This window comes from Tachysurus fulvidraco, chromosome 9 (genome assembly GCF_022655615.1).
Source record: "Tachysurus fulvidraco isolate hzauxx_2018 chromosome 9, HZAU_PFXX_2.0, whole genome shotgun sequence".
NCBI lineage: Eukaryota > Metazoa > Chordata > Actinopteri > Siluriformes > Bagridae > Tachysurus > Tachysurus fulvidraco.
Genome location: NC_062526.1, coordinates 8,755,350 through 8,780,312, shown reverse-complemented (window position 1 = coordinate 8,780,312; position 24,963 = coordinate 8,755,350). Strand labels below are relative to the sequence as shown.

The 24,963-nt window shown below is 36.8% G+C and overlaps 1 protein-coding gene across 5 annotated transcripts; it reads right to left on the bottom strand.

Moving 5' to 3' along the window:
• Positions 1–676: 676 nt before the first annotated feature.
• Positions 677–23,431, bottom strand: si:ch211-204c21.1 (disabled homolog 2). 5 transcript variants are annotated; one of them, XM_047818456.1, is made up of 16 exons: positions 23,144–23,431; positions 17,319–17,407; positions 13,059–13,260; positions 8,104–8,252; positions 7,295–7,393; positions 7,060–7,191; positions 6,890–6,973; positions 6,347–6,370; positions 6,184–6,216; positions 5,682–5,744; positions 4,174–4,749; positions 3,521–3,674; positions 2,875–3,375; positions 2,692–2,768; positions 1,988–2,084; positions 677–1,891 (listed from the first exon to the last, which is right to left on the bottom strand). In XM_047818456.1, exons 3-15 carry the CDS (start codon positions 13,138–13,140, stop codon positions 2,016–2,018), a joined length of 2,043 nt encoding a protein of 680 aa, XP_047674412.1. In that variant the 5' UTR covers positions 13,141–13,260; positions 17,319–17,407; positions 23,144–23,431; the 3' UTR covers positions 677–1,891; positions 1,988–2,015. The 5 variants fall into 5 exon arrangements, with proteins under 5 accessions (XP_047674412.1, XP_026994226.1, XP_026994229.1 ...); XM_027138425.2 differs by lacking the exon at positions 17,319–17,407; XM_027138428.2 differs by lacking the exon at positions 17,319–17,407 and having other exon boundaries at positions 677–1,888.
• Positions 23,432–24,963: the final 1,532 nt, after the last annotated feature.

The window sequence follows — 24,963 nt, the reverse complement described above, 5'->3', positions numbered from 1 at the left end:
TAATTTATACAATCTCTCTCTCTCTTATGCCAAGTAAATTGCCAAAGCGGGGGCACGGCGGCTTAGTGGTTAGCACGTTTGCCTCACACCTCCAGGGTTGGGGGTTCGATTCACGCCTCCGCCTTGTGTGTGTGTGTGTGTGTGTGTGTGTGTGTGTGTGTGTGTGTGTGTGTGTGTGTGTGTGTGTGGGTGTGGGTGTGGGTGTGGGTGTGTGTGGAGAGCTTGCATGTTCTCCCCGTGCCTCGGGGGTTTCCTCCGGGTACTCCGGTTTCCTCCCCCGGTCCAAACACATGCATGGTAGGTTGATTGGCATCTCTGGAAAATTGTCCGGAGTGAATGAGTGTGTGTGACCTGCGATGGGTTGGCACTTCGTCCAGGGTGTATCCTGCCTTGATGCCCGATGACGCCTGAGATCCCCGTGACCCGGTAGAAAATGGATGGATGAATGAATGAATAAATTGCCAAAGCTCTCACCTTTTCAATGCTAGTAGTTACACACCTCTTTAGTTCCAAATACAGTAAATTATTTATAATATCAACACTATATTAATAACCATGTTTGTCTAAAATATCCCTTAACTGTCTCCACTGGAAGCTTATATATATATATATATATATAGTGAGTGTGTGTGTGTATAATGTTTGTATGCATTTACACAAAAACTGACACTTGGAACATTATTAAAGAATTTTTTTTATTTTATTTTAACATATACTCCATAAAATATGAAATACAAATTGTTACAGATAAACGCCACTTTTTTATCCCATTCTATTAAATGTAATTCCAGTTTACTGCAACAACTACAGTTACAAGATAAATGTCATAGTGCACCACACACACACACAGACACACACACAATTCTATACACACAAACACATAAGTCATTATGACAAGACTTCCAGTACAGTACAGGCAAATCGTCTTTCAGTCTTCCTTCCGAGCTGAAAAGTCACTGACGTGAAGGCACACTGATAATCAAAGTCTCAGACCTTACATTTCTCAGTGCACAGCACACTCCTTGCTTACTTGTTGTCTTTGATATGTCACTCAGGGTAACACGGCAAGAAAAGCGAGTGTCTGACCATCATCTTAAAAATACATGCATACATACAAGTCTTAGACGTTCTTATGTCAAGTACATGAACGATTTGGGTTGATCAGAATCCATATAAAAGAAGTGAACACTTTTTTTTTATTATTAAAAACTCAAGCTTGATAAAATTTCAATAGAGTGGAGTACTCAATCCGAGACATTATCGTATCAGTAATAGAGCGATGTGAAACATATTGCCAGCTGTAGCTTGCAACTTTTTTTCTAACATCTCCATAGGAGTGACTGTACTCTGCCCATCATTAAAAAGAAAAAAATGACATTTTAATCCAGCTAGTATACAGATATATATATACGATAAACCGTTTGACCATAAACTTCAGTGTGGATAAATGAAAAAGAAAAAGCTTAAGAAAATAGCACTCCTAAATCACTAAATAGTCTGGCATGAAAGGCTATTGTCTGTAAAAACATCTGAATTAACAAGCATCTGCCAAGTAAGTGAAATAAAGACATAAGCATTAATATTGCAATGAACAACACAAATCTGACCTTTTACCTGCGCAGTGAACACTCTGTGTTCTTCTCTGGTACAGTTTGTGCTTTCTTGCCAGTGGCTGCATTAACCACTAGTAATAGTGCCATATAAAATGAAGCAACATCAGTGTACATTTGCACTCTGCCATTTTGGCCTAGGGTACTACAAAAAAGGTCATCTCATATTGTGTTTCTGAAGAAGGAGGGTTTCATGGAGCTTTTGGGTGGCATCTTGGTTGACGGTATACACTGGAGAAGGCAGAAATTTACAGGAAATCCTTGTGCCTTAACAGGAACTGCTGTGAAAGTAATGGACCATAAGATAAGCAGTAAAACATGTAACAACAGATTCAATCACAAAGTAAACATTGTAGATTAAAATTAGCTTGACTAACTTTGTGGATCCATGATCATAAAGGGTCATCATGCGAAGGGGTTTCCAAATGGAGCTCTAAAAGGATCTGATCCCACAACCTTGATAGCAGGAGCACTCTGTAAAAAAATATTTATCACGTTTCATCCACAGCACAAGTTATTAAACCAGCATAGATCAAAGGAACAGAAAAGGCAGTGATCATTTTTAAAGATTATTTTCAGTTACCTTACAAATAAAAAATGAATGGGATACTTTTATCGGGGGGAAAAAATCAACAACACAGTAGTGTAATGTGTTTTATTCTTATTACACCACAGCAATTTGTTGTTACACCACACATTTTTGTTCATTAAAAATGACTTCATTTCAAGTACAATTTAATATTACAGAACATTCATGAAACTACATAATTCCTGTTAACACATACTATAAGCAGCTTGCATTCTACTGAAAAGATTCTTCATTGGACTTAAAAACAGCATAAATGTTAACAAATACACTTAATTGGGAATGCAAATGGTTATAAAATACTGTACAGCATCTCATTCATGGAGGAAATGGAAGAATTTACCAGTATAAATCTAGTGAGTGAACATATTACAATGCATACTTGAAAATAAATAAATACATATTCATATATAATAATAAATGTGAAACCAGGCAAGAGTTGCTCTATTGTAAGATAACAAAATTGTATAACACTACAGGAAAAAAAAAACTTACTGGAGTAATTGCTGGTGCTCCAAAAATAGATCCAAGAGGACTATCAAACAGGTTCTGGCCACCGACTTTTAGCGGTTCTATAAAAAGACGACATCTATTAAAACAACTAGCCCAGACTCATGTATATTCACTGCAATTCCAGGCAAATGGAAGGCAGAAAAACAGTTAAATCTGTCTTCTCACCATTCTTAGCCAAGCCATTAGGGGGCTTAGCCATTCTAAAATCCTTAAACATTTCCTTTATGTCCCTTTTCTCTTTTTCCCCCAAAGGATCCAGGTCCAAAAAGGCATCAGTGTCAACCTTAGGGACTTCTTTGACAGGTCCTGCCCGTGGCGGGATCAGTGGAGGGGGGCTTGAGCTCTGCTGTCCTCCTGATGTTAGTCCTGAAGTTGAAGGAAAAATGCTGGAATGGAAAGGGTTCCCCAAAGCTGAATGCTGAGTCCAGCACCCATTAGAAGCAGGAGTATTGTTTTGTCCCCAGGAAGGAAGCTGTGGGGTGGATGAGGTCCCAAAAACTCCATGGTTGCCTCCCCAGTTTTGTACTGGAGCGGTGGAATAGGATGAAGGCTGTGTGAAAGCATTGGCGATGCTGGTATTTGTGGGGAACATGGAAGAGTGGGACTCATTCCATGTGGCTGTACCAAGATTAGAGGAGGAAGATGAGTGTCCAAGAGACAGCCCTCCTTAACAGAGACACAACATGCCACATTTAATTTAACCAGAAGATGGCGCTAGATATGAATTCTCTATTGCATCTGAGATGCCAGAATGAGATGACATTTTAAGAATCAGATGAAAGGACAAATGTGAAAGTTTTGAGGATTTTACCAAGGCCTGTGAGGGTGTCTGAGGTGCTGGTGTTGCTCTTGCTGAAAAAATCAACAGAGCTCACTGGGGTACAGTCTGGTTGAGATGGAGTTGGAGATTCAGACTTGGTGGGTGAAGTGAATGGATCTGAGGCAGCGTTTTCATTTGTTGGCGACTGAGAAGTAGATAGCAAACCATTAAAAACACTGTGTATAGAATACATTTTAGTGTTTTAAACCCAAACGTTGACAGTCATTGATTTCACAAAGGCAGATAAAAGAATTTAAGTGCAGCACTTGGTCAGTTCTTACCTAATATTCTCTCATTCACTGAAGCATTAAAAGATCAGATCAAATCATTAGGACAGCATGTAACAGAACCTTGTTCAGGTTTGTTTTGATAAATCTGACAATCAGAAAAGGTGACATTGTGGTTTAAGTTATACTTGGCTTGCGTACTTAAAGCTTTTTTGTTGGTATAGAATGGACAACCTGTGTGATTCTGCCACCTAGACATACCTCTGTGTAAATGCGTAGGCAAAAATTCATTTCTAACCATATTACTGTTACTGTATGCAAACAACAGTAAATAAAGGCTCCTAAAGAGATGGTGCTTTTGGAAATTCCATATAATACAACCTCACTGTGCTTCTGCAAAAGCCTTTCCATCCTCACCTTTACACCCCTCCTTCCCCGGCCAGCTTTTGTGTTAAGAGGTGGAGGGCTTATGATAATAGAATCCTTGGCTTGGGTAACAGCAGCTTCAGGCTTGCTTCCGTTTTCATGCTTCACTTCATTCTGAGTAATTTCTGGTGTCACTTTTCCACTGTGGCCGTTCTGTTCGCTTTCTTGTATATTATTTTGAGTCCAGGCATTTGTCTCTGCTGGCCTGCCATCTAGTGGCCACTGGCCATTACTGAATGTCTGGACCGTCGTCCTGCTTGAGAGCTGGTCAAATTGCTGGCCCAAGTAATCTGAATCACCGTTTTTGGGGTCGCCATTGAAAAATTGGTGGGAGTCGGAGTTGTGATTGAGTGCTTGGTTGTTGCTTTTGGAGAAGGGGTCGTCCCGGAAGGGATCTTGGCTGGGGGTGGGGAAGAAGTTGAGCTGAGAGGAGAAGGGGTTCTCAGGCGAGAGGCTGGACTGGGCTCTGAGGGTAGAGGATGAGTTAGTAAATGGATTGCCTTTCACACAGTTCTGGTTGCTGTCTATCTCTGTGGACAGATCTAGCAAGAGGATGTCCTTGGATTCCTGAAACAAGATAATTGACAAGTCTTATCAGTAAAGAATGGAATACCACTAAGCAAAGGGAATGTAAAAACAACACAACACAAACGTGCAACATGCACAGATGCGAAAATGTAAAATGTGTTCATGATATGATGTGTAATCACTGACAATGCCATGCTATGATGATCAACCAGTTCAATACGTGAACTGACTACACAGACATCATGTTTATTAGATAGTTACCTGAACAATAACTCTCACGGTTATTGCGATTTAATAGAAAAAAAAAATACACTTCATTAAGACACTAAACATAAAGACACATGCACAAATCATGTCACTTGACATAATTATGGTAATTACTAGGATTTTCAACTTTACTGCTTTCCAGATCAATAAATTCATTAATTCTACTCCTACAGCCATAAATCTTTCTACTGTACAAACCTTGTTAATATCACAGGTTCTGACTAATCAACACATTTGTTTATTGTTCTTACAGTCCAAAAATATATATGTTTCATGTGCTAGAACCTTTAACAACTGAGCTTTGTGTAAGGCACAACGTCAGTTATTGTTCTTGGCTTCAGTCAAACTCCACTACTCCCAAAAACCTCATTTCCTTAAATCTGAGGCCAATTTGACAGTTTCTTAGCGGACCAGAGTCTTGACAACAAGGTCCAAAAACACAGCTGGAGAAGTGAGCGGGAACCAGACATGTCTAATTCATTTGACATACCACAGTTCTGCTAAAGAGCAAGTGGATATAGAACAGAAAAACAAGAATCCTGCTTAGTATTTTATTCTGATCTATGTACATTTCACATGACATAGTTAGATGTATGACTGGCTCATTTAGATATGACTGGCTCATTTCATAAGTCTAAGGTTGCAGTTATTTTTTAACTTTAACTAGTGTTTTACTGGATGGTTCTGTTTTGATTTTGTCTTACCGATGGAGAGTTCATGTCTGGTGGGGTTGACATGTCTCCAAACAGGTCCAGCTGTTCCACACCCTACAGGGAATGGGGTAGGGAGGAAAACAGGAGGTTTTATGATTAAGTGATTACATGGGGGCCAATCTATGCAAGTTATACAGACTTTATACAGCCACAAAACAAAGAGAGCTTCAAGTCTTAGTTATTCAAGAAAAGTGAATGTGATCTTTTATTTTTTTATACAGTCCAGAAGAAGTGACAGGAGGCTGAATAGATATTGTTGGTTTGTGTATATGATTTCCTTTTTTCTGTCTTAATTGCTTCAAACTGCCTATTAATGCTTTAGACTTGAGTTGATGGTATTTTTTTTTTGTTTTTAGATTTTTTGAGCAATTGTGATAAAATAGAGACTCATCATGTTCATGATTATCAGACTGTTACGCTGCTGTTGTGATGATGTAAAACCCATCACCTTGAGCTCTAACCATAAAACACAAAAATATAGCATAATACTTACTTTTCTATTGCCGAGTGAGGCGTCACTTCCATTCTGGGATGAAAACAAAAAATTTATTTCAATATTTTTTAATATTGAATGTTCTACTGAATGTAGTACTGTATACTTCATTACTGATTTCAAATGCAATTGATTTCCAGTCTCTGTAATAGTAAATACTTACCTCTACCACTTTGTTTGTTTCTTCCTGGAGAAAAGATATAATCAGATCAACAATGGATCAAAGATAACAACATAAGAGCTGCAATAAACTAACAGTGATTGAAGGTTATTCTACTTCTGACTACAACTTGATACAAAAGGTGATATTTCCTTAGTCAACATAGATTGGGACTGAACATCCAGGTTGGTCTGAATTTTGTTTGGTACCATAATAAAAAGAAAGGCAAAAATAAAATAAAATAAACAAAGGATAATGCAAATAAAATGTGGATTGAGTCATGCTTATTCCAAACACAGTCACTAATGATTACTCTACAATCTGGTGCAAATGAAGCTTTTAGTATGAAACTTGTTTTCAGAACGACCAACACTACACTTTTGAGGTGTGCTAAATTTTCTGGATGACTGGCTTGACAGATTTTGTTACTATTTACACAATTCCACATAATAGCTATAATGATACTGTAATAATACTTCCTGATGTGAATGCCTGCGGTTTTTGGGATGTGACCATTTAATAATCTAATGTAAAGACATCCTTTACCTTTTTTGAACCTTCGGCTTCTTTTTTCCTCATGTTAAAGATGAGCTGAAAGAGATCCTTCAGGTCAATCACAAGAGGCTCTGCCTGAAAGGAAACACAACTGCTCAGACTTAGAAGGTTTTCCAAAAATAAGGATGTGAAAAACAAGTCCATTAGAAACCTGATCAGACCTGCTGAGCAGTTTTAATAGCAAAGAACTGATGCTGGCCCTCTGCACCACACACATAGCCGAACGCTCGGTTGTCTGTGACATCTCGAGCTATGAATGAGATCTTGTTCACAGCATGTTCCATTAGTATTGCCTGCAGAGTTGACATCATATATATAATTAGTGTGGAAATGCAATAAACATATTTTTTTAAGTGAGAAAGCATACAGCTCTGCCGGATGTCAACAAAGACTCACCCCTGTCTTCTCTTCTGTAATAGCGATTCCTGAAAGAGAAATGTTCACCCAAACTCTCTGCTTGTGTTTGCCCTGCGACCGAGCAGCTGCTGCCTTGCCCTGAGAAACAGCCAAAAGCATAGACAGAGCAAATATATTTTCATATCACTAAACTCAAAAGTGCACCAAAATGTAACATAGTGTTAAATTAATATTTCTTCACTAACGATTCAGTTGCTTGAACCTGTTATGATCTGAAATACAAACTATTATGGATGACATAACACACAAAAAAGGCCACAATAACTAACTCCTTGTCATCCATTATTTACGTTATTTAGCAAAAAATATCCAATATTTAATACTATAATATATAATACTTTGTACAGCGACTAGAAATGGGGCGAAAAAATAAAGCGCACAACTAGCTACTGTCAAATAAACTGCTGAGAATTGACAATGCAAAATTTGTAATATGTCAAAGTAGTATGTACTACTGTATAGGTCTAGGATTAATGGTCTTATATTTGTTATATAATAATCACATAACGATGAATTACATGAAAATTTGTTCCTTCAATTCTTCAAGATATCTCCACATGCTAAGATTTTTTTTCACAGTGCTGTACAAATGCTACCTATTTGAGAGCATTAAAGCTGTATCTTGAGCATTAAAGAACATTTTACATTTGAATAAACAATTTATTATTAAATTATATTTACATCTATCATTTAACTATAAATTATTAAAAAAAAAACACAATCAGAATACTTTTTCAGAATTTGTTAAAAGAAAAATCTATTTCTTTAAGCATTCAAATTTCTCATACCTTCAATTTCATCATGGAGTCTTGGCTCATTTTGTCCCCTCTGGCCTCAGGTACATCGTCCACGCCAATCAGCTTGGCTTTGTACCGAACACCATCACCTTTGAACCTGGCCAGCAGGAACTCATCTGTTTTCTCTGGAGTAGCTAAAGCTGAGATAGAGATAAGTGTAAGTGCTGATAAATAAAACAAAGACTGAATACTTGAATTAATTTTGTTGTTTAAAGATTAGAATAGATTAGACATAAAGATATATTAGATATAAGATATCAGATATGTTGGCCAAAATCCGGTTCTGTACAGTTAGTATGTTACAATGAGATCTGGTCCTCTTATCTTTGTCATAAGCATTTAAAATATAATTTAAATTTATATGTAAATACATTTATGTATAATATGTATATTAATATACATATATATATATATATATATATATATATACATATATATATATATATATATATATATATATAATTTTAGAGCATTTCTAACCAACTTCCACTACTTATATATTCATATTGACTTTCTGATACTAGCTCCAATCTGATCAAGACTTATTTTTGTGCCCAGCTACAACAACCAATCATGCATTTTAGTCTCACTTGCACTCACTCTATGAATTCCAACATGAACACGAATACTAGATTACACTAAAGTCCGAATCTAATTGTAAAACCTCAAATCTCAGTCTTTTTCTGTTATCCGTTAACAAACTGATGAAAGGATAACACATTATGTAATTTTACTCCTAATAGATTACTTTGAGAAACCATATACAGAGGGAAAATAGATGCATTTCTTGAAAGCATTAAATGAAAAGACAATATTTTCCATCTGTGGATTAACTGTCACCTGGAACCACACCACACACGAATTAATGGCTCCATAGCCAAAAAAGAACCAGTGGTTTTGTAAGGTATTCTGCTGTAACTTGTAAATCCAACAAAATTTTAATTTATGTAATTTATGAGTTATGTATCTTATGTAGACCAAAGGGAATTACAAAGCAGAAAGTACAAACTGTTCACAGCAGCATGTTTATACTGAAACAAAATGCTGAGTGTTTCTTGGCCGAGCCTCTCTGTTTGATAGTTCAAAAGGGGAGATAAGGTCTTCTGCAATTCCCACAACCCATCATTATGTTAGGCGGTTATTAGGCACACTCTGTAGTTCACTTAAAGGTCTTCTTATGTCAATGACTTTGATTTAACTGATTCATGTGGTCAATGTTAATTAACTGGCTCAAAACCGGTCAGAAATACACCTTCGTAATCCAGACCTCTTTTATGGTGTTTGGCCATGCACAGCGGTTTTTAGAGACTGTCTTTCAATATGATTCAATTCGGGTTGATTTGATTAGATTCAATTCAATTCAGTGCAATTCAGCTAAACATCTTGACCGAAAGTAAGCTAGAGTTCGATTCATAATGAGCAATACAGAGGCAGCAGTTGCAAAGAAAAACTTTAGACATAAGGCATTAAATTTGAGAAGCCCTCCCTTTTCTGGGTTGCTCCTAGACTCTGAATCATTACAGTATATAGTTTTACATTTACAGACTTACATTTTCCTCTTTTATGCAGTTGAGGGTTAAGGGTCTAAAATCAGAGACCCAGGAGTGGCAGCTTGGTGGATCTGGGATTCAAACTCACAACTTTCCGATCAGTAGGCCAACACCTTAAGCACTGAGCTACCATTACCCTCAGTTTTAAATAAGAAAAGACAGATGGTATGCGTTTTAGTAGGATTTTAAGTACGATTAAGATGTTCAGTAACATATTGCTTTTATTAACATATGTTACATTTATATTTGACAGCAAAAAAAAAAGCAAACCTTCTTCAGTCAGCATTTTTTCCCGCTGATTTTTTTCTGTGCTTAAAGGTAAGTGCGTATGTGTGTGTATGAGTGTGTGTAATCTTTCTTGATATCACTTCCACAGTGTGATCTACTCACTAGCTGATTTATCTATTTCAAGCCTATAGTATTTTGGGATAGAGTCTCTCTTGCTATGAGGCATCACTTTTCTGCCATCTTTCTCTTTCATCTTATTTAATTTATTTGTTTTCTCCTTTCTCCTATCCCTTTGCACCCTCTCTTTCTTTGCATCTCAGCTAATTGTGTTGGGGTTCTCCACTCGAATGTCTGCCCTGTTTAGATGGCAGGGGCGGAGAAAGGGAGTGAAAGAATGGGTATAGCCAGACAGTTTGTGAACAAACTAAGGGATGCTATTGACTTTCAACACATGCATGGATTCAACAGGCTGGCAGTTCCCCCCTTATTATCAACGGGACACAGGACAACCCCCACACCAATGAATGTGCAGGCCTCTTTCAGTCACTTCCTCCCCTTTTAAACAGATCAGACATCAGACACAACTTCCTTTGATGCTTTGGTCAGTGAAATAAGATGGAAGGCTTGGTGAAGTGTGCCTAAAAAATTAAGATTTTAGTTCATTTTCAGTTAGTTAGACAGACAGCAAACATAAAATAACTCTCTTCACTCATCCTATCTGTCCAAAACAATTCATAATTATCTTTAGAGAAAGCTGTGAATGTGATTGTTGATTTGTCTGAAATTCATGTTATAAAGGTTACTGGTTAACCCCATAACAGCTCCCTAGAGAGTTACATGTTCTCATCATTTCTGTACGAGTTTCCTCAGGGAACTTCAGTTTCCTCCCACCTACTAGAAACATACCTGTAGGAGACCTGGCCATGCTAAATTGTGTAAAATTGTCTAAAAGTGTGTGAATGATCAGGTGTCCATAAAGGTTGAGCGGAATATATTCTCTCCTCACGTTCCACGGTCCAAATCCACCAAAGCACTGTCCAATACAAAGCACTTACTGAAGATGAATGAATGAATAAGTAAATGAACAAATAAATCAATGAATCAGAGTCAGTGATATAAAAGAAAAAGTGAATAGCTCCCTCTTCATAAATGGAGTATGGTGTTGCAATGGTGAAACATTACTGCTTCTTGTCTGCAAACACTACCTCATTGAGCATGTTGTTTATGATGTCACCCCTGACCTGTTAAAGGCCTTGGGTGCAAGACAGCATTATTTGCAGACTAAACATTTCCCACTGCAATCCTGATATGAGGTGCTTTGACGTTAGCAAGTGACAACTACCTAGAAATCTAGCTATTTACAAATGAGTCTGCTGATAAAGCAAGTGATACCAGTAGGCTTTTTTTTTTAGCAAATGTAGTCACACCACAGCTGGAATACATCGGATTTGTCTTCTGGTCTTCTGAAAACTAAAGCAAGCTAGCAAAAACAAAACCTATTCAACTTATATGATCTAGCTACATTTGTTTTCTGAATCGGAAATGCATTACTGACTGAACTGTCCAGATGCACTTTGTAACCCAAGTCATTGTTAGAGCTTTAGTGAAAAGGGATCATAAACAGACAGGCTGGGGAGGGATTTAAACTCGCAGCTGGAAGATATTGTGAAGACAACCCTAATGGAATCCATCACCGGTGCACTCTTCAGCTATGAGCAAGCCTGGCAAAGACAAACAATATCACTATGCACTAGGTCCAGCTTAACAAAAATAAATCCAGAGAACTATTGGGTCAAGGAGGCCCACAAAATCCTGCATAGAGGCTTTTAATGTTATGCTTTTTTAGCAGCATTGAATTTTCTATAATTATTTTTTTTAACCTCTTATACTCTTAATGTATTATTCAGTTATTTAACTTAAGTAAATAAAACAAGGGGTATACTGTTACAAAAAAAATTGGCAACAATTAACAATTTTTACTGAACAATGTCAGGTCATAATTTTCGTTTAGATGTAGTTAAATGTTAAAGATGGAATGCCAATTAAATAACATTGCAACTGTTCCCTCACCGGGCTCTCTGTTCTCTCTCTTGAAGATGAAAAGACAAAAAAGAAAACTGCAGCTTTTCATATTTATGAAAAAACACAGTGCTCTCCAGCCTAGAGACGTGTCGCTGTACTTAAAGTTACAATGCTAGATCTCAGTGTCACTGGAGATTCCTTCCAAAAATGTTTCTTCACAGAAAACTCTACCATGTCAATGATTACACATTTGTTAATTTGTTCATGTGGCACAGCTATTATAAAAGTAATGAAACTATAAGGTATCAGAATTAACCTAGACCATATGATATACACCTCTGACCAATCAAAATCACCAAATCAACAGTCTACTATGTTCAGCAGTATGAAGTATTATACTTCAACATTCCCAGTAAATACAGTGAAACTATTTAAAATGTACATAGTAACAAGAATCAGGAATATACAGCTGGACCTGTAAACAGGTCTTGGTAGATGTAAATGCGTCAGAGCTAAAAGCATTTCAGATAGCTATTTTAGGATCCGGATGTTCTGGAGAATACGTAATGAGCCATAATGAACACACTTGCCTCAAAATAGTGTGAATACTTGAAGCATTATTTGACGTCTGTGGTTTATTTGGATCTACACCCAGTCATACTGACGGCCTTCTGTTTTTTCCAAGTATAGGAAAAAAAAAAACAAGAAAAAGAGAAGTCCTGTATTCGTCAAGTTGAATGGAGTTTCTGTTAAACATTACAAGTCTGACCATTCAGGTGTTCCTCTATGTAAGAAAACCAGTATAAACATATATGTAAAAATGGGTGATATTAGTGACCTAATAAATAGTTCTACCATCCCTGATGTTTTCTTGCATGACAGGAAAACAACAGCCAAAAAAATGATAGCTGTTTCTTTGGAAAAGCGAAAGAAATTACAAAAGAAAGAGGATGTATAACGTAACACTAAACCACAATCCTAGAGAGAAGCTCCATACATAAAACACGAAAACATTAAATAAACCAGATCTGGCCATCAGATTTCAAATCCTGACTCCCAATGTTGCAGTAAGAAAAATAAACTGTTTGCAAATTCCATTAGCATGTACCATGTTGTAACCTCTCAGCACCGAGCATGTTCACATACCCTTCTTCTTCTCTTTCTTGGAAGGCGTCTTCACGGGTGCCTGCTCTGCTGGAGGCATGCCGGACTCCACCTCTGCAGACATTTTTTGAGGCCAGCCTCACGTGACGGGGTGATCGAAAGCGGCTCTCTGTCCTTTTCTCCACTGCGTAGTGTGCTCGATACAGCCTGACTCAGCAGTGGGTCATGTTCAGCAAAGCATGAGCTAGGGGGACATGAGAGAAGAAAAGGTTGAGTGAAAGAATTTAGGGAGAAAAGAACAAAAATCTAAACATGGTTGAGAGCATAAAACAGTAAACCGTTTGGGGAAAAAATGGCTTCACTGTTATTTCATAAGGCCAGTAAAATTAAGATTTAATGCGTGAAGCTGACAACAATGAAGCTGATGAACTAATAATATCTCTTTTTTTTAAGAAAACCACACTCATCCATCACTCAAAGCATACTGTAAAACACTAGGTGACTGCTAACAACTTGATTCATAATTTTGTGTTCATAATATGAAAAATCAGGGGTAACATGCCTTGCCTTTTTTAAGTGAATACCCATTTATCTTTTATATAAAATCTCCTGACAGAAAACGGATTACAAATGTGCTTTCTAAAAATATCACATAAGCCATGATATTCCACATTATTCATTTATGTGGCAAATACAAATATAAAATGAGGCTCTATACTTCCTGTAGCCATCACCATAAGGACACTATTTAAAACGAAATTATGCTCATGGCGAAGATACTTCTCTTTAGAAATGCTAGCCTTGCAATTTTCTTACCATTTCACACAGTATTCAGTTACAATAGTGCAAAATGTGGAAGTCGTGTAGTGTTGCAAAAATGGGGAATCTTGCTGCTTATATGAAGTAATGCTAGCTTCCATGGCAAAGTGACAAAGATGTCTCTTTTCCTGACAATAAAACTTCTAAAACTGTGATTCCTCACAGGACATACTGTACAGTACAGCCATACTTTGGACTGAAAACAACATTTCAACAGTTCTGACACTAAGTTCCTTATTGTTTCTCTTTGGTTCTTAGCAAAGTTGCTTGGAGTGTGACTGTAATGAGTCTGTCTGTGTTTTCCTTTGTTTCTGTCTGCTGCCTTGCCCTGTTGTTAATTGTTTGCTCCGCCCACTTCTTGGTTACCATGGACACTAATTGTACTCAATCTTTCCTCCAGATGTGTTGTCTTTGTCTCTGATTGTCCCTGCTTTGTTATTGGTTCTTGTTCACTATATCTACTCTGTTTGTTCACTTCCCTGGTGTTAGTCGTTGTCTGGTGTAGTATGTTGTCTGTTCCTGTTCAGTGTTCTGCCCTGTTTTGCCTGCTTATCTGTTGCTTGTTTCTCGTTTTTGTTATTAAATCTCAAACTGCAGTTGGATCCTCTTTGCCTCACCGTGACATTAGGATGAAATCATAATATTATTCATTTAATTCTTACCACTGGTAAACAGCAGACCATTCTGTTTTGCCAGTAAAGTTTCTAACATTTTTGCTTCAAAACCAAGGTGAAATATTTACCTTGTTTTTGGCACTATTGTTCCCCAATCAATTTGTATCTTAGAAAGTGTCGAGGAAAGCAGGCACAAGTGCGGGATTATATATTAATAAAACACAAACAATACAGAAAACCTAGTCCAGAGACACCAAAATTATATAATTATATAAAAAAAAAACTACAAACAATGACAAAAGCTGGATCATGAGTGCTGTGCAAGATGTGACTTACATACTAATCCTCATTAAAAACAAAATGTGAACTAGGTGTGATCAGTCATGTGAGATGAGCTGGTGAGGTACAGTGGCTGATCGGAATTGTAGTCATGTGCAGTTTTTGGGGTAACGATGACAAAAGCAGGCTAATGCAAGCAATCAAATTTTTAAAATGATGTAGTTTTTCTTCATTTTTTTTGTAAGGTGTTACTGTTTGCTCATTTAATGCTGTGAGACATCAATTCTCTAATTATAAGCTTGATTTTAAATGTTTTCAACACTGAGCAGATAGTTAGATAGATAGTATATATATATATAATTTATGATATAAGCAACAGCAATTAGAATGCTGAAATCAGATGCTGATGCAATGGCACATACAGAAACTGAACAAAGCTATTGAATTTGGTTGCATCTATAACAGCTGTGCTGTTATGCTATAAGAATATGTTTTCCATTGTTTATTACACCACACCAAAACATTCAGCTAGCTTATCTCTCCAAACACTTTTTCATGTTTCCTCTATCCTAACAAAGCCATTGTTTAACGAGCACTGCAGCAGTTATAAATTCTCTGAGCTTGAATAACCGTGCTGCAGTCGTTTTCAGTCTGTCTTAATGGGAACTGTAATGCAACAGTCAGATTTCCTTTCCATAATCTATACCACACCTTAAAGAAATTAAAAAGGGTTACATTACTGTATTGTTAGAAATATGTGTTAAAAACCTAAGCAAGAAGAAGCTAAAGGAAATTGTTGTTTTTTTTTTTTGTTTTTTAAATGCTGGTATTAGAGCAGATAAACGAACATATGCTGTCAGTATTCTTTGCCTTGGTATTCAAGCTATTAAGAATGTCACCAAATATGTGGATAAAGGAAATGGGAGCTTCCCTTGCATCTGGGATCCATAGAGTCTCCACCTTATTCAGAACATTGGCTGATTGTTTTCTTGCGCTTGTTTTCAATCTTTAAAATCAGAGCAAGACCTTTGCACAAATATTTTGGGGTGTTTTCCTTTTGGCTCGTGTCAACTTATTTAAGAGAAGAAAATGTATGTCAATTCTATAAATAGACTCCTCTGTTCCCAGTGAAAGCAGTGGAACAATTCTCATTAATCTCAGAGCACTGAAACACCGAGTTGGTAGCTGTGGTGTGAGTTTTGACTAATCAGAATGAAATGTTCCCAGAGTTTAAGAAGCAGGATTTACAAATCCTCGTCTAAACACACGAGTTGGATTGCCTTGTTTACGGATGAGTAGTTCCCGGAACACAAGTAGCAACAAACTTTCCTGAACATTTCCCAAAATGGAATAGGTCATCTTTTATTATCTTACAGCCTCTTTCCTTTCCTGTGCTTTTTCAGGCTGGGTGACCATAAGCACTTTTCTCTCCTACCTGACATTAACACTTCCTCTTGCATGCTATAATCAGCTGCACCTCACTGAGCAGTAACTGACCCACAACCACAGCTTTTTTTAGCAGGTAATGCATGTAAATTTAGCTGTGAGTCTATAAATGAAGATTAGATTAGATTATAAAGAGAGCTGCTGCCACAGACTGAACCACACCTGCTCTATCTATGGTGTACAAAACAAAATATCCCACAATCATCATGTGGCCAAAATCCGTTAGATCCTTTGAGAGAATAATAATTTCTTAGAAATTGGACAAACCTGTTGATACACATAATCCTCTAAAGCTGTATACAAAGATGTTTCTTATTGAACTCTTGCTGGAAGCATACACACCTTAATCACGCCTGACAGCTGGTACCAGTCTGTGACAGAATTTCAGAAGAATTTCATGAAGCAGAGCTGCGTTCTTATACGATGAATGCTAACTGTTATTAGTTGCAGATATCTAGAAATAGCATACGATCGCTTGAATAACTGAAAATATTGGGCTGAATATTAAACCTTCTAATTTAATTACCTGATTAAAGAATCATGGAATCCTGAGTTTGAGATACAGCATGGCTTGTTTCGTCATATATTTTTAAAATGTTTTGGATTTCTTGTTTTTCCTTCAACATCACACAAATAAACTCATTTTACCCGACTCCCGTATAAACTTTATAGTAATTTAGCACCACCCATTCACTTTATAACAGATATGCACCTCTTTTTTTAAGATTTGCTAATCTATCTGTCAGTTCCATAAATAGCTATCAAGTCATTTGCCTGTTTTTTTTTTTTTGTGCTTTTTTTTTTTTTACACAGTTTTACATGTGTGTACCACATGTTGTGTCTTATTTCCATTCAATCTGAACAGCAGTCATTTACATAAATTCCGAGGGATTACAAGGGTTTATTACCCACAAAATGGCTTCTGAATTGTGATTTGATTCCCTGTGTTGATGTAGTTCCTTGTGAAAGGGAAATCAGCATGCTGAGCAATGGTATTCTGAAGTGCCTGACTGACTTAATGTCAATATGGGTCAAAATACGCCACACCCCTTTCAAAAATACACAAACCTGATAGTAGCTTCAAATATTGAAGCTTCTCAAATATTGAGAAAAGCAAAGAGATTAACAAGAGCTTTGTACTTACTCTTACTGATAGATCCATCCCAGTGTAGAAAGATGGAATCATGTTGTCACTCAGTTTGAGGAAACAACATATTCCAATGTTGAAGAACCCTAAATTAGTAAAACATCTTCTGACATTAAATGCCACATAACCACAACTTCATACAAATTTCACCCTAACACTTAAGGGTGAAATCACATCAACACTTAACATTTTGACAAAGCGATGTAAAGACAGGAAACAGTGTGAAAGAAGACCGGCAGCTAAAACGTGCACCTACTGTACATACTTTACTATACCACGTTACTGCTAACAAGCTACTGCTCAAGAGCAAGAACTTCCTCAGCGTGGAATATATATGTTCTAGATCTGACTGGACAATCACAAAATTTGGATTTTTTTTTTCCTGTAAGTGACAAACCACATATCTGAACAGAAAATATTTTCAAACTATTCTTTTAAACATTTTTTTTGAAATGACATACTATTTTATGGTGTGCGTAACATACAGGGACAAGTACAGCTCTGAAACACCGATTTTAATTTGAGAAGAACATCTTAATAGACCCTTTACAACAACTCAGTTCACTCAGGGACACTATGCTTAAAAGAATTATTTAGAAGTCACTTGGAGACATGAATTTCATTTAAACCCTCTTTCCTCAGTGAAACAGAATATTCCAGGATTTCCTGGTTATATCTAAGCCCCAAATCCAACATCTATATTTACACCTAGTTTCTGGTCTGATATGACCTCCAGCCGTCCAGGATCTAGTTCCTGAGTAGAAAGTGAACAAGACGGCCAGATCTGAAGCCACCAGTCTGAGGATCCTTCCATTGAAGGAGAACAATGAGTGTACAGTAAACAGCAGCTTTTCTCTCCCCTGGCTCCATGCCTCTCTCTTCACACAGGCTGCACAGATCCCTAAATACACACATCAAGAAAAAAAGGCTGGAAGCCGAAACACATCTACCTCAGCCCTGTGCCAGGAATGTTTCACAGAGGACAAGTCTCTGAACAAAAAGTATCTCAGTGGGTGTAGAGTGAACAGTTACCCCAAACTAGGCTGCAAAGGTTACAGGAAGGTCTGGCCACATATATTTGATTCCCTAGAGACTGTACCTTAGAATTAAACTGTTAAAGAAAGCACAGATTGCAACGATGTAGCAATTAAGCTAGCACCAAAATTAAAGTAGCCTTGTTTGCACAAGTTACAGTCTTCTTCAAGGACAACATACGCCAGAGTGACAATACACACATAATGAGAGGTTTGTATTTTGGAGTGGAAAAAACAGCATTTTATAGTACATGCTGCTAACTTAAAGAGTGGATAGGAAAACATTACGTTACAATTTGTGGAATTATTGAACCCAGCTTTGTGTACTCAACCGATAACATTGTTTTTCATTAACATTGTATTTCATTATTTTCAGATACAGGAGCTAAAACCTCAAGTGACAGCTCGTACCCATACCCATCCGATATAGCTTTCTTTTCAAAGCAGCTGCAAATTTAAAAAAGCTATAAATTAAACATTCGTACTTATGATCATATACATAATAAAGTATAAAGTATAATAAAATGAATCCTAATAAAAAAAAAAAAAGGCATGTCCCTTTATATGTAAACATTTCCCATTTCAAAAATCCATATATCTGATATGTTGTGTATATTATCCAAGACGTCTTTCCTATTATTGTTCTGATTTCAATACCGGGTATTAGATCAATACTATCTTTAGTTTTCACACTACCAAACCTTAAAATAACACGTACTTAAGAATGTGTTAATGATTAAAAATTCAACATGAGTATATAGATTGAGTATCTGCTCTGAAAAACTGCTACAGGTTTAAAGAAGTTCTGGCCATGTTGTTAAAAAGCAAGGACTGCCAAGTTATTTCCAGTCAACAATTAGTCATCCATAACTGAGATATAGAGGCATGTAAATGAGAAAATAAGAAAATAAGGATAGATGATTTCCACAGAGCACATTCTGGAGAGATGCCATGACTCCCACATGCTCCTTAGACAGGTACTGGCATAACTGTTCTACTTTGAGTTGTTATGGTCTGGCTTTACACAGCAAACACACAATCCATCAGCAGAGACACAAAATCAAACAAAATGGAGGGAAGACAAACACATATAAATAGCTTTTGGTGGATTCTTCTGTTCAGTTTACTAGTCACAAGCTTACATCAAATGATTTGGTCTTTGGAACTTTACAGAACCTGGCATGCATGTAAATAGTAACAATAATTCAAAGAAACAGGCTGATGAGCATAGAATATCCTTTTCTGTTACAATCCAGTCAAATAGACTGTATAGCACAAATATTTCTGATATATTGCAGAATACATTTCTGAATAGTAATGCAATTAAATACCATTTACAAAGTTCACATAAGCAAAAACATCACCAACAAATAACATTGGCATATGTCGTGCTGATCCAATAGAGTAATATGCTAATTTAGCAAACGTAAGCTATATCTATAAAAGAAGTTTACAATTACCACGTGTAGCTTATTTGTTGCTATGTAGAATTTTTTCGTTCCCTTTTACCCTGTCCATCTGTAGAAAGGACCACCACAGGAACATTCGTACCAGTGAAATGCACACTAGCATTTAAATAAATGATAATTTATGATGAGAACAGTACACCTCCTAAATACTATAAGCTCTGTGGAGGTCCCGTGGTGGTCAGGCTGCCAAATTGTCCATTGCAACAGATCATAGAGATACAGCTGAACAGAACTACAGTCATACAGTAAATATATACCTGTGCACCTATCTGGGAGGTGCAGGTAATAACTGCAATTTAACATTTAAATAGTAACAAGATAAACATAGCTTCTCATTACAGTGACGTCTATAACTGCTTAGGATAATCTCCCCCAAACCCAACCCCACCCCCAACCCCCACTGTAAAATCTACCAAAAGCAGTTGTTAACATAACTACCCCAAATTTATATTGTTTTTACTCACGATAAAATGAACTAAGTCTCGTTCCATGGGAAAGGGACAGTGTATAATAGTTCCCACAGTAAGTAGAGACTTTAATTTATGGAATAGTGAACAGTGGACAAAGATAACAAAATAGTTTTAAGCTGTCATCTTGTGTGGCCTTAAACGTCAGTGGTGTTGGAGTTTAAAAACATAACAACACCAAACACCAGACAATGCCAATTTACAATGCCGACTTTTGTAAAATGCTTGTGTTTACTTTAACTGGTAGTGAGAAAGTCAGCTCTGGCCATTCGTTTTCAATTATGCTGTATATCCTTTTACAGTCTCACAATGAACTATGGGATGGAATTGTTTGGGAAACTCCTGACAAAGCGTTAGTGGGATCCAGTCCTCCTCAATTCTACATGCCTCAACAAATGGCTTTGAGGTTATTAAGGAGTAAATAAAGTAGATATAACCTTATTTAATACGATTTTCAATTCAAGTCAGTCATTGAGTCAGTACAAATTTGCAAGTGTAAGAACATGTTGGGTCACCATTACAAGAATTCTTTACACCAAAAGGTGTTAAGGACAAATATTTTTGTCAAAAAGAGTTACAAAAATTACACAAGAACATTTACTCAAAATGTTACACAAACTGAGCAGAACTCTAGTTTCAATCCATTGATATGATGATAAAAATTTATATGAAATGGAGGTCAAGCGTTATTCTCTCTTATAGCTTTAAAGTGAAGAAAACAAATGGTCCCACATCTGGTCTCAACTCTTTTCTCTTTTTTTCCTACCACAGAGCAATGCTGAACTTTAAGTGATTGTCCAGATTTTCATTCTTCCTTCACAAGAGGGGGAAAGTGGGACACAAACAAACAGGCAGTGCAAAGGTCATTTACCACAGCATGTGGCCACCCTACTGAAATACAGCTCTTTGCGTAAAAAAGATACCACGACTTCTCTAGTGACCTGTATATGTTGCCAATGAAAGACAATAGTACTACTTTTCTTCCATTCATACAGACAAAGAAAATTCAAATGAGAAAAGTTTCTTAAGTCCTGTATTCTGAATGGGACCTTGCATTATTTTATTTGTCCTTGCTGAACTTTCTTCACCAAACTTTATTTTACTTCTACTGGATAGCCTAGGAGAAATGCTTCAGAGCATGCCAAAGAGAAGGAATGACTCAAGGAGGGAAATTAAGTCGAGCGCCAACATCTGGTTCCAATAAAACTGCACGCATTGTACCAAAAGTGAAAAAAATTCAAGTGTCTTGCACTGAGTCATACTCAAACATTGCTATTTCCCCCCCAAAATGTGATTTCACTTCTTACAACATGGTTAAACACATAGTGATGACTTGTGTTTAAACACCTTACTCAGCTAAGATATTTAGGGGTGTTTAGATGGGGGTGTGGTTAATTTCTGTGAGATTACATCTTTATCTCTACATCCCTGGCCATTTGTAGAGCCACAGGGTGAAAATTAGCATTTTCCCTTGACATTTTTTTTGGTAATGTTTACCTTACAGAACTCCAAACTGTTTGAATTCACTCTAAAACTTCCAGGTTCTGTCAGCTCCTTATGACATGGAGTTCCTTGAGTTTGCAGTGGCATTTCCTCCATTAGATGGAACATGAAGGGTGGCGAGGTAGTGGGCAAAGACAGAAAAGACAGAAAGAGAGAAAACTGCCATAATTATGGTTATTTCTAGGCCTCCCTGACATTTTTTCACCCCTCCTACTTGCTCTTCCTGTCATCTCTCATTTCTCTTTCTTTCTACTTTTCCACATCCTGAACTGCTATAAAGTTCCAGGTCTACACACACACACACACACACACACACACACACACACACACACACACACACACACACACACACACACACACACTCACACACTCACATTCCTGCAGCCTTAGATCATTACTGCAGTCAGGGAAAAAGTGTTTGTACACAATTTTCTCTTAAAATAAACACCATAAGAAGACCCTGGTCATATGTTTTACCAATAGATCGTAGGTTATTCAGTAATGAGTAAAGTTCTTGTCTTTTGTGAACCAAAACAGTAGGCAGAACCTAAGACATAATATAGGACAAGGAATTGACCAATTAACCAATTTGTATTTTCTTGTCTTTTTAGGTTATTCTTTACAATCCAAATCAGTTGAGTTTTTTAATGCTATAACCACAGAATAAATCCTCAGGCTTGTTAATTAAGCTTGATTATGTATGAATAGATCAGAATACAGAGACTGACAATTTGTGAAGCAAGAGCTTGACAATTCCTGGGGGTAAACACAAAACTCATAAAGGGATGGTGAACTAGGCTATAACACACACTACATTTGATCACACCCCGGGCAACATTTTTGAGCTCGCGCCTGGCACGCGATTTGAAACCCAGTCCTCATACACACGCGTCGTGACGAGCAAGAATAGCAAAGCTTAAAGGTCAAAATGTGGCAAAACGAAGATGTCAAAATATAGCACGCAAGCATTGGGGCAAAACAGACCGGTCGTTTCGTGTGTCATATGTAAATAACGCGTTACAGACGGACAGGATTGATAGGGCGCTCCGTTTAAGGCTGTGTTGTTGGTGAGATATGTTGGCTGCGTCCTATTCATGTCGGGTGGTGACTATATTTCTAGCCTGAAATTAACATGTTGCATGCAAAGGATACAATTCAATACAGACATAGACCGCAATTAAACTCACAATATTATAAGAGACGATTTTATTTCCTGGGGCGTCTTAGTTTAAATGCATTTATATATGACAGGTTGTCTAATGGTTCGATTTGGTCATGTGAAAATCGTGCAGTATTTTTTTCCCCCAGGTTAAAATACACAAATAGGTTCTAGTCATCGTTGTACTCACCGACGTGTTGTTACCCAGTGGTGCTTGGACCATGCATAGTCTTCACTGCTGCAACCGTGGAGCAGATGGCTGTGTTTGAATAACCCAAAGTGCAGTCGGTTTGAATGAGATTAGATGATATGAGATGAAATGATATACGATGAGATGAGATGAGATGAGTTGTGGGAGTCAGATGTTAGCAGCTCTACACAGCTCTGCTCAGGAATGTGCTGTGATGTTGCAGCAGCGGCTCGAGACGCAGTGACTCCCCCACAGAGTGCCGCCTTCAGCACGGCTTCCAGTTAACTCTGTAAGAGCCGGAGCGCGTAGGTACTGTATAGTGTCCAGACAGACTGACAGACAGGCAGACACACAGACAGGAAGGAAGAGAGGCAGACAGACACAGGGACAGACAGACAGACTGCTTGATAATGTGTTCCAGTGAGAAGTTCAGAAATAAAATAAAATGCTCTGTAATGGCAACAAATATATTTGCAGAATATAATCGTACACATTTCAATTATAAGCCTAATATTTTGTATAAAGGAAAAAACAAAAAACAAACACACACACACACACACACACACACACACACACACACACACACACACACACACACACACACACACACACATATATATATATATATATATATATATATATTGGGTGGTGTTTTTAAGTTATGATTTTTAAGTTGTGATTTAACAGAAATTCTCCAGCTTTCACTGCTTCAGCTAGAAATGTGTTTCATACGCTGATGTCTCTGCTGTCTGTCAACAGAACAACATGCACATTGTACATAAAGCTTGTTTTTAGTTACATATGTCTTTAGTTTCTCTTGGCAAGTCATAGTCTATGGGCATGAGTGAAAACAGTTCTCCAGGTTTTAAGGTGAACAAATTTATTAGGAGTTTGCATTCTTATTTTTGGTATTTATATACAGAGATCATCTTTACTGGTACAGATACATACTAACTATATGTTACATACAGATACATACTAACTATACTTACTCTTTTTAATACATTTTTTTGACAGCCACAATTGTGTCACAAGAATTCAGAAGAAAGGGAGAGAAAAGGAAATGTATGTCACACTACCCTGGAATGACACACTGCCTTTCTTGCTCTTCCTGTGTCTCTGAATTTTGCTGACACTGAAAATGACTTCTATTTGAACTGGCAGAGGCCATTCAGGCTTCCAGTAAACCAACAAAAAAAAATAAAAATAAATGCTAAAATAAATAAATTCACAAACAAATAATAATTGTTATTATTACTATTAGTAACAACAACAAAAAAAATCAAGTGAAAAAATAATATCAAATAAAATAACATGCAGAGGAGTGCTTGATCCTCTATTATTTATACAATGTACATATAATATGATATAATTCATAATCTATTCATAATCATTTGTTTTAGAGGTCAGTAGTTTGGATACAGATATGATGTCCAATTAAGGGTAGGCAATTTTCAGACAGAATGATCAACTTTTGAAAGTACATATTTATTTATTTATTTATTTATTTATTTATTTATTTATTTATTTATTTATTTATTTTTATTTAATATTTATTTTGTCCCCTATCCATGTTCACCTTTTTTCAAGAATGCATTTAAAATGTTAAACATAAAGTTGATTTTTTTTATATGTGTATTTCAACATTACAATTATAATTCAAATAAAACTCTTTTCTACTTGAGATGTTAAACAGCTTCAAGTCAACCCGTAATCAAGTCTTTCTGCTTTCTTCCCACTGTTCTAGGTTATAGATAAGCAATATCTCTATCTAGTTCCCAGGAGATTCTAAGAAATGTTATCATAATTACTCTAAGATA

Bases quoted from the DNA above. Each gene is read 5' to 3' on its own strand.
- si:ch211-204c21.1 (XM_047818456.1), bottom strand. From the start codon at position 13,140: ATGTCTGCAGAGGTGGAGTCCGGCATGCCTCCAGCAGAGCAGGCACCC. The intron at 7,394-8,103 runs GTATGAGAAATT...GCTGTTTCTCAG, and splicing joins ACTCCATGATGAAATTGAAG to GGCAAGGCAGCAGCTGCTCG. The intron at 6,371-6,889 runs GTAAAGGATGTC...TCTTTTCTCCAG, and splicing joins AAGCCGAAGGTTCAAAAAAG to GAAGAAACAAACAAAGTGGT.